This window comes from Opisthorchis viverrini (assembly GCF_000715545.1).
Source record: "Opisthorchis viverrini unplaced genomic scaffold opera_v5_178, whole genome shotgun sequence".
NCBI lineage: Eukaryota > Metazoa > Platyhelminthes > Trematoda > Opisthorchiida > Opisthorchiidae > Opisthorchis > Opisthorchis viverrini.
In genome coordinates, this window is record NW_008751835.1 from 828,487 (window position 1) to 839,379 (window position 10,893).

Below are 10,893 nucleotides of genomic sequence, written 5' to 3' on the forward strand. Positions count from 1 at the left end.
ATTGCTCACAATTATCATGTCCTTTAGTGTGAATATGCTCATCAACGAAAATAAACTGGCCTTCATTTCCAAAAAAAATTAAGGACAAAAACGAATGCATTAGAATTATGTATAAAATAATGAGCCAGACACATAAATTAAATATCTACCGCATAAGGATGACAAATGTGCAACAAAGTCAGTCCGTTTAGAGGCCAGCTGCTGCGTTGAAAGGCGTGATCAATTGTCTCACCTATAAAGGACTGTCGGTACAACTTCCTTGACTCAAGGCAACGGCTGAGAAAACTAACCATCACAAAACACAGTGTGGCATCTGCAGGGTAGTAATTGTTGAAGTTTAAAAACTAAAAAAGCGTTATTTTCAACAAGCTATCTTAATATGACTAAGGTTTTTATGAAATAAAAGCTTTTTTTATAAATTTGCTGACCAATAAGCAAGAGTAAGACCACTCTGACTTCAAATATTTACCTGGGAAATGAAGAGCGAGTGCTGATTGGCACATCTAAATGCCGGAATATCCACGTCGAAGCCAGTTGCTTCTAGAATTCTTGAAGTTTTACCAGCTTTCCTTACCGGGCTACTTTATTGGTCCTGAACATTTTGAGTAGAGTTTCACGAAAGAAACGATTGCGCAGGTGGGAAGTTTACAAGCGTTTCAAAGTGAGATTGGGTTCGATTTGTCCGGGAAAATCCCCTACGCACGGCGACGATTTCATTCGGCGAAGACTCTATAGAGCTCAAATGCAAATGAGCTTCATACCTTTCATGCAGCATTTTTGTACCTGTTTAGTATTATGTGACGTAAACAACAAACTTGTCTAGGTTGAATTCATTCGGTTTGTTGCAGGTCATCCTTCGAAAATGGAAGAAAACGATGTTTCTCATACATTTTGGGATCCGCCATAGATTTTTCAACGGAAAAGTGCTGCTCAAAAGTTTTGCACAGAGATCAAGTTTATCAGAATTCAAGCGTGCTGGGTGACCTCCAGTGTTAGCAATATACTGCTTGACTTGTACGAATACTGAATAGCTTCAGTGGACACAGGTATTATATTCTGACCTCAGTGGTGGTCAAACTGAAAAACTGTCACCTCATGACGACTTACGTGCCAAACTCTACGCAGTTTTATCTTAGCAAATATTATAAATACATGTACAGGCAAGACGTATATTTACTTACATCTGACCACTGGATCCGCAAAATTCTACTCAAGGTTTACTCCCAGTCGTTCTTGGAAAAAAGTACCAAATCACGAGGCATATCCAAACATATCCAGACGTAAACAACAAACTTGTCTAGGTTGAATTCTTTCGATTTACTGCAAGTTATCCATCAAAAATGGAGGAAAACGATGTTTCTCATATATTTTGGGTTCCACCATAGATTATTCAACGGAAAAGTGATGATCCACGCAGTCATCGCCCAAAAAGTTTATAGGGCTACCAATTTTCTCATAATTTAGGCGTGCTTGGTAACCTCCATTATTAGTAGTGAACTGCTTGACTTGTATGAACGTTCAGTGAACACTTCAGTGGACAGAATAGAAAAATCAGTGTTTGCATTTTGACCTCAATGGTGCTCAAACTGGGAACTTGGCTTACGTGGCAAAATTTACGCAGTTTATTCCGAACAAATATATTATGTACATTTATAGACAAGACGTGTATTTACTTACATCTGACCACTGGACCCGCAAAATTCTACCCAAGGTCTACTCTCAATCGTTCTTGGAAAAAAGTACCAAATCATGACGCATATCCAGACATAACCCTTCACTAACCAAGACTTATTCATGATTGTTACCATTGATTTCACCGGTTTGGAATATTAGAAGCTGTTCCAATAGCGCAACACAGTTTTACAGAATTTTACTTGAACTTTTCTTATCGATTTAGCAATTCTATGTGCCCCGGAATGCTCAAGCAACGCCAAAGAAAAACATACGGAGTAGAGAATAGCTCCCTAGCGAAAGAATAATTAAAGACATATAGATTCAGGCTGCATTCCATCTAGGTATAGTTCCTCAAACAATATGGTGACAGGACTACACTCCGGGCACTTGTACCCTTTCATACCAGAATAAACTACAAATCTCTACTGCCAATATTGATATCACTGAACGAAACATAATTTTCGTCACAAAACGTAACGATGATATCCGTCGCGTACTTTCGTTTAATAACAATCCACCCGGACAAAATTTACGGAAAAAAGTACATGCTATGTCGATGGGTGTGACTGCGTATTTCTGTTTGTGTGACTGTGTCACACAACGACGGCTGGAGACTAGGCAAAATAGCCCTAAAACAGTGCCTGAAAATCTGCTGATTGCGTGAAAATTCGTTCAGTCTCAGGCAACTCAGTGTAACTGAACGCCTACCAGAAGTCAACATTTGAAATCAGGGAGAGCTCATCGGGAATGCTTAGCGTCATACATCAGCTTGCATATGCAATATGAAGATCATGCATTTGTCCTGGATCACACTAATCCAGAGGTTCATGATTGTACACCGGTTTCTAGGTACGTCTCCTGGATCTTTTAAGTGCTTTTGGTCAAGGGACGAAGATCATGCATTTGTCCTGCATCACACTAATCCAGAAGTTCAAGATTGTACACCGGTTTCCTTGTACGTTTCCTGGATCTTTTAAGTGCTTTTGGTCAAGTTGTTTGTAAACTTTTGTATCAATTTGTCAAAATATGGGTAGCTCTGATGTGTTTACCGGTGCAACGGTGATACTGTTGATGGGGAGGCATGCGAGTAGATTGTTTCGTCCATGTAAATTCGCTTTGCGTCCCTTGAAAAGGAAAATCTGTTGCGGAATTTGTGGAGTCGCTTTGTAGCATTTGCTTGGATATGAGCAATGAATGCTTGGAGTCAATGAATATCCAGTAGAGTTCAAGAAGACGCGTTCAGGAGAGAATGGATGTCCAGTTTTTGTAAATCAGATTCAAATGAGAGTTTTGCTCCCCTGTCCAATAGTCTATAACTGCTCAGTTGGCATTTTCGAATAAATAACTTTGCAGCGAAGGCCTTCTTCCTTTCATTGGTAATTGATCAGATGGCGGTTGATGTGTTCGCCGAGCCTGGCAATTGGCTTGCAAACGTTTCGTCTCCAGTGGGGGGAGACATCGCAGTGGGCATCGTCAACTGCACACTGATGATGTCTCTTCGACTGGGGACGAAACATCTGCAAGCCGCTTGCCAAGCTCGGGGAAAAGATCAACCACCAGTAAACTTTTACATCATTAGATTTTCGGGGCTGATCCCGGATTTTGATCGCCGTCGATATTTCGTGGTAGAACATTTTATTCAACAGTTTATGCCTAGTTGTTTACTGCAATTTGGCAATATCCCACGGTCAGCGGGATGCATTCAATAAAGAACGCGACGTCTCAAATATCTTACCTGTTAAAAAATTGAGTGACGGTTGTGCAACATATTCAGCTGAAGAATATCACAAACGAGAGTCATAAATGGGTTTATCTGAGTCTCCTTTAAGACCAAAATTGCTGTGCAAATGATTCCATTTTGCCATGCACATTCAACTTCTCAGTCTTTTTGTATCTCGCTGATGGGACCATTGGCTAAAACCCATATGAGTGTATTTATAGACATTCCAGGGAAAATACTTAATGAGGCCACACACCCCAAATAGCGAGCTTCCACTGAGCATATTGGGCGAAATCAGTCAGCTACAGTATGAAAAACGTTGCGCTTCGCATTCTTGCTGACAAAACCTACACCATTATTGCTTAGCAATACGAATCCAACGTCTGGTACCTTGTAGTAAACGGGTTTTAATTACCATTTAATTTTAACCATCAACATCTCCGGGATTTCTCCACAAAAAAGGTTTTGGTGAGAGAAAATCTTGTTGGTATCACTCTTATTGCCATGCTCTGCTTAGTGACAATTGCTCGTTGCATGATATTGAAAACACGTCGAAATAAATTTGTTCAAGCCTACAGTGCGCACCGTATGAATGCCATTCAAAAACGTTGGCACTAATTTTAAATCAAATATTTCATTTTTCGATCCAAAGGATGCGGATGCATTCTTATTATTAGGCACACATTCGACCACCGAATAGTCAACAAGATATTGGTGGAAAAATCAAACGTTTTATGGGTTGGTAATTATCTGGTTTGGTAGCTTAACAGTCGATACCCCATCTGCGTTGAATTCATTGATTAAGGCAAGTTTAACGGTCAACTACTACCAAGCTTTCAACTTCTTCGAACGTGGTCAGATTATTCTGGATTTCATTCATTTCCTCTAACATAGTTCCTTTAGGGAATATATTCGAAGTTCCGAAAGCCGGAATCTCTCATCTTTTCCTGGATGACGTTTCTGTACACTCAAAAACCAAAACTTAATCGACCAGGTGTGGACCAGGGAATTTTTACTACGCCTGTTGGACTACGTCCGTACACTCTAAAATTGCCGGCATTTTAAAAGTGATCGCCGTGGAAGCTACAGCGTTCTGATGGACGAGATGAGCAATTATTAGATAGTAATTGCTATCACTTTTGAAAAGCTTTCTACATCGGTTGCGTCGCCATTAGTGGAACTAGATTTTTCAATGGACAATGTAATTTCAGCAAAACGCCTGTTTCATCATTAGCCACATGATTCTGCTGCAGGATAGTTTCACGAACAAGGTGCAGTAATTGGTGTACGATACTACTTGTTGTGTGGATCAAATATGCTTGGTGTTGGGATGGTTATTCGGGTATCAGCTATGAGACCAAAGTTGCCCCGAGGAAAACACACAAACGTGAGGTTTCAATGATCAAGCCTCATTCACGCTCTTGTTCAAGCCGGCAATATTGTTTTGATCGCTATCTTACACTCTACCAACTCATTATTAGCCCAGTCTTTGTACCGGTGTCCCGGAAATTAAATACGCTTACTCAAAATGCGGTGTTTTTAATTCATTTTCTGAAGTATATGTGAAAAAAATGCAAACAACGTACTAGTGGAAAGGTTGTATTTTCTTCATATACTGTTGTGTAAAATAGGGAAAATATTTAAACTGTTTGCTGCATAGTTCGGAAGCGTTAAAGTCGTTCGGTTTTACCGTTCTTCGTAAAAATGTTCGTAAATTATTGAGCAATCAGTGGACTGGAGCTGACAGTGCACAACACATATGAAAAAAATGCAGAATTTTGTTGCTGTTGAACTCAAAATAGCTTCTCTTTCTAAGTTTATGTAGTCCACTTTCACGCACGTTCGTACTACTATCTAGGCTCTGTTGCAACTTTCATGGCACAAGAAAAGAATAAAAGACCCCACTTTTTTAAGGACGGTGGCTAAATTTACAAACAATTTTTATAAATTCTTTCTCCCTGATAAAGTAAATTTTAACATCATTCGTAAAACCACCCACATGGTTCTGGGGGCAAAATGCACTCGAGTTCATTTTTATTTCTATAGACTAGAGAAAATGATGGGAATTTTTACGAAAAAATTTTAATAGAGAGGAGCAATATTTGTTGCGTGTGCAGTGAAAGTATTAAGGCGCATATCTGCGCATATAAGCTATCAGATTTAGCAGATCGATTACGGATTTCAATTACATAAAAAGCCTTTTCATGCATCAGAGTGAGCAATCGTAAAACATTGGCCCACGTTTTCTGGCAAATGGTATTCGCCAAATAGACCCATTTGGAAATAAATTTGGTTTTAAGAGAGACTCACTTGGAACCCAGCTGAATCTCTCGTTTGTGATGCCTCCAGGCGACTGAATGTGCTGCATCAGGCCGCCTCATGTTGCGGTTGGATATGATATTGCGATACATGTATGTTCGTAATGCACTACTCATAAAGTTGCCGAAAATTATTCAGAAGCCCATGGTCGGTTTGGCCCTTCTTGGGGCTAATAAGTTATGCGCAGTCTCGCAGTTTCCGGAAACCTTATGTTCCATCTGGAACCAAATTGCACGAACTTAGCGGAATAAACTCAGTTGCCAACAAATTTGATTTTGTTAGAGACACCTGGGACCCGGCTGCATCTCTCGCTTATGATGTCTCTTAGCAACTGAATGTGCTTCGATAGCTCGAATGTCGTAGCAAGAAGTATGAGGTGACCTGGTGTAGCACATTCAGCTGCCTAGAAGCATTGCACAGGTGAGTCTCTCTCAAAACCAAATTTGTTTGCAAATGAGTGTACGTCACTAAATTCGTGCAATTCGGTTTCAAGTAGAACACAAGGTTGGCGGAAACTCGGGGACTCGAGGAATTTTCGGCAAACTCATGAGTAGAAATATACATGTTTTGGAATTCATTTGGTAGATTCAAGACCAATACGTTCATTCCAACCTGGGAGAAAAGAAGATATGAAGGTTCTTTTCACTGAAACCTCCCGTGCACTCAAGTAACACGGGCACCGTCCCTTGCAAATTGTTCCTAAAAACCACGGTCATCTTCCCTAAATAAATTGGTTGCAAGATAAAACGTTAATTGGCCGTTTGCTTTCAAACTTTGAATTTTATATAAATTTGCTCCGTTCGTCAAAATGTTAAAAAAATCAAAATCCGCGAAATTTGGCACAAATGATCCTTCATTCTTGTGTGCAAAGTATTTGTTTTGAAGTTTGCGGAAACAAGGTGTATTTGGTCTGTCACACCCACGTTTGGTAGAAATGACTTTGCAAAAACTTTTGGAAACGGTGCTGATTGCAAGCACGCGTTTAGATGAAGTCCATTAGTTGGTTTAACAGAGGGTCCAAAATGCACGTGCCACTCACCGGTTGTGGTAAAGCAAATCAGAGAAACATAAACGGACTTTACTTTGTCCTTCTACTCTCTTTCATACCTTCCAGGATTTTGTCCTTATTTTGTAGAACTCCATCTATGTGCCTCTGAAAGCTACCCTGCAGTAGCCGATAGACTAGTTGGTTTTATGATCCCCTTCCGTGCACCTGGACACTCCCTTGCTATCCCAGAATGATGCAGTAACTGTCTGAAAGAAAGCCAAACTTTATTTCGGCATTACACGCATAAGTGGTATTCGCCACCTATTGAACTAAAATGTTGCAAGATATCTCGGAAATGCACGAAGGATAACGTTGTGCACTATATTGCAGCAACCAAAGGTGACAGTATTAGGAAGAATATTGATGAAATGACTTGAAATATATGAACCTTATTACCTTATTATTTGAGTCTACTATTTCTTCGTACAATATGTTTGCAAAAGTGCCCTGATGCATTGAAATACCATGACCCTTGTGTGAACGGTCATTTATTAATTCGAAATTCACGTGATGCTTAAAAAGTCAAACTAACAAACTAATGGAAAACATGGCTGATAAAGAACGACAAGCTTATTGCTCAACGGGTTCAGCAAGTACTTTACTTATCCCAGTTTTGATATGTCCGTGCTATTACGTTGGAAACCCTTTAAACACATTATTGGAAGACAAGTAATTGTTGAAACAGTAAAATACTTTCAAGTCTAATGGGATATTCGGGTCAACCCGTGTCTAATATTTCCTAGTCTGATCAGTACGAAAACGCTCTCAATTGCATTGTTATCGCAACCACCTTTGGGCTGTTTTGATCGAAGAAAGTTAATACAATATGGTGATGGCAGCCTAGTGATTTGGAAAGTAAAATTGGAAGGATATTTTTGTAAACAAACAAGTACGAATAACAGCCGAAAAAAGTGTTTGACATATAGGCTTCAAAAGTGTCTAGCGTTTAAATTCTGATATCTTCCCAAATATGCTTATATTAGCCTAACCAGTAATCAGTGAGCATTCCATATTGGTAGTCAGTTCTGATTAGATGTGATTTTTAACAGTAATAATTGTGCGCTTATTTATCTGAGGACAGGACCACAGTAGTTGCACAAAGTAGACGGAAATCGCTTTAAACCCACAGTGTGACATGCCCGAATTTCCAAACAATGGTTTTTGTTAATTGATAAACATCAGTAACTAATTGAGAGACAAAATTTTCCTATGTTCGGACGTCAATCTCATGCTCTGTTCTATCAAATTTGCCCGCATACCTAAACAGCATGAATCCGTTGCACAACAATAGTGGCGCTGATCCAATTGTTGGACTTTAGTTCAGAATTCGTTGAGTCAAAATGATAAAAATACTGTCAATCCGTTGTGACTTATCCGAGATATCCAGTAAGGGCGCTTCCAAGAACGTGGAAAACCTAGTTGGCTAAAAGTGATGGATAATTGTTGTATGCTCAATAAATGGGGTTTATTATTACCACTGAGGTGATACTGTGTCAAATTTTGTGTACTTTTCAACGCCGTAGTAGCGCACAAGGTGTTGTCGAGTGTAGAGTACAGTGGGCTTTATCTTTCCACTGCGTGATGAGCTCCAGGATGCACCTAAATAAGGGACCCATTTTTTCAAAGCACACTGTGTTTTGTTCTCTGGAAATGTCTAAGTGGACAGCACGGGTTTTCTAGTGATGTAGATGTCAACATTATTAGAGCCGTGCGAGCCACTATCGCTGCTGTTACACGTTTCCAGCACCTGAATATCATCTGGTGGAATGAACTTTTGTGTGGTCTTAAGACCTGGTCAGGTCTAAGATTTATAGTCGATTCATATTGGCTTTGAAATTTCAGCTTATATGTGTCTATCATAGAAGTTATTCGAATGAACTCTAAAGGCTCTTCAAACTGGATTATGCGTCAGCTTGAATTATGCATATTTATTCTGTGATATGAACTATAAAGTGGATCGGGTGACGGAATAGCTCGGTGGGGACTTGTTTGGCAACTGATTTACACAAGTTTCCTCACCAGTCTAGGCGGAACCTCGGATTGTAACGACGCATTTTTGCTAATCGTTTAAAAGTCTGGCAAATAAGCCAACAAATTAGGAAAAAATACGTGAACGTATGTGTATTGCAGACGATGAAAGTTGTCAAAAACAGGCTTCCTTTAGTTCTAATACAAACAGTTTATTGTCTCAATGCGGAAAGTTTGAATCTCATCAAGATTAGGAAATCGCAACTGACGTTTCTTTGGTTGTTCACAAAGGGACCATAAATCCTGTGTTTGAAGAGCTTTTTGATCATAACGCAATTAGTTCGATGAGTTCACATCTGTAGGAAAACAGTAAGAAAACAGTTTTTCCAAATGCACTGATGTTTGGTCGGTTTTGGGGGCAACACTTTAATGTTGCGCATTCTGTTCGGTGGGATCACCAGAGTTGTGTTCAAGGAAGCGATTTGGTTATATAACTCACTTTATATGAAGTCCCAAATGTTTCCGGGAAATTTAAATGCCATCGCTTGACAAACTTCCCTAGGTGCTCAATTTGGCCTCCAAGGCTGAGACAAGGAACTTTTCCAGTCTACATTTGAAATCGTTCAGTTCATTGAATACATCCATTGATTATTTATTATTAGTTATATCAATGTTATCGGTAACAAGAATAGTGCTCATTATGAAAAATACTAGCAAGACATGCAAACAGTTGGAACATAATTGTCAGACAAGTCAGAAATGAAATCTCCACGACTGACCAAAATTGATCCACTCAATGAATAAACTTTGTGTTGACCAATTCCTGATTGGAATAGTCGGTGTAATTCTCAACAAACGTGGTAAAAAATAACAAAAAAATATGCTAATCGTAAGCAACCGTATATCTACAGTTTTATTTAACTTGGGGTATGCAGGAAATTGTTTACGTGCATTTGTTACCATACTTTTACGATTGGCGCATTGTCCAACATCTTGAGCAATGTATCGGGGGCAAATTACCTGGGAAATTTCATTGGTTCATTAGGTGGTGAGCAGGACAATTAGCCTTTCGATAGGCATGCACAGACACATTCAAGCGCGTGGTTGAAAACACTTATTTGAGGCATTTCAGTTGGCATAAAGTGATCGCGAACACAAGATGATACATTCCCTGTGGCACTTAGGCAGTTAAGTGCAATATGTGTGTGATATTTTTGAGTCCAAAAGCCAGGAACTTAAAACGTGTTATTTGGGGAGAATAAATCCACTTTACAAAAACGAACTTTTGGATTAATTTTTTTCGGCGTGTGAAATGGAGCACTGAATATAATATTATTTCACACGTCTAGTGATGTCACTTCGTCTCGTGAGGAGAAAAACAAAAACGGAAGTATTATTTTTCCGAAAAAGACCGGATTACTCGCTGTGTATGATTTTCACAGTTCAACATCTCTGTGTATTTGTGCTGTTCTTTTCACAAAGCATTCAGCTTGAACGAGCCACATTGCATTATTCTCCGTTATATCAACCTAACCAATTCCACCTTCCCCCCGTTGGTCTTCCTCCTCTTCGTCCGTGGCGGACAAATCAATCGAACCTGGAAACCGATTCAAAATTGCGCTCCACGGGCTCCCTAAACTCGCTAACTTTCACATCACAAACAAAACCAATTTCGAAACCTTCAGACAACAGCTCGGTAGTTACCAGTCTAGTTGTGGCGGAACAGTCAGAGACCTGCACGCCTGAGGAAAACAGCAATCAGATTCAATGTCTTCGTGAACTTCCTGCGGATCGCTACGAGGTACTAGAGGGTGAGGATGTCCAGTTGCGTTGCCGCGTATCACATCAACGTGGCAAAGCTCAATGGAGAGCAGGAAACTTTTTACTTGGTAAGCAAATGGTTTTCACAGTTTGGAACTTTATGTATTCTTTGGTGATGTTTAGCAATAAACCATACCCATAGACCATGAGATTGACCCGTATGTCAACGTGCAACTGGTGTAGAGTCAGATCATTCTAGTCAACATTCCAGCATTATAGCAGTAAAGCATCAGTGTCAACATTGATGTTGCCGTCTCTGATGACGATGATGATGATGATGATGATGATGATGAACACTTCAGAATGGCTGAGGGGGCGAATTAGTGGCTCAGTTGGTACAGGG

The 10,893-nt window shown here is 39.8% G+C and overlaps 1 protein-coding gene across 1 annotated transcript in view; it reads left to right on the forward strand.

The window, feature by feature from the left end:
• T265_07630 (hypothetical protein) overlaps positions 1-10,692 on the forward strand; it is a gene marked incomplete at both ends in the record, with an annotated part of 15,482 nt that extends 4,790 nt beyond the window's left edge. The window contains one exon of the mRNA XM_009173198.1: positions 10,415-10,692. Coding sequence (XP_009171462.1) covers positions 10,415-10,692 — 278 coding nt within the window. The remainder of the gene's footprint in view (positions 1-10,414) is intronic.
• Positions 10,693-10,893: the final 201 nt, after the last annotated feature.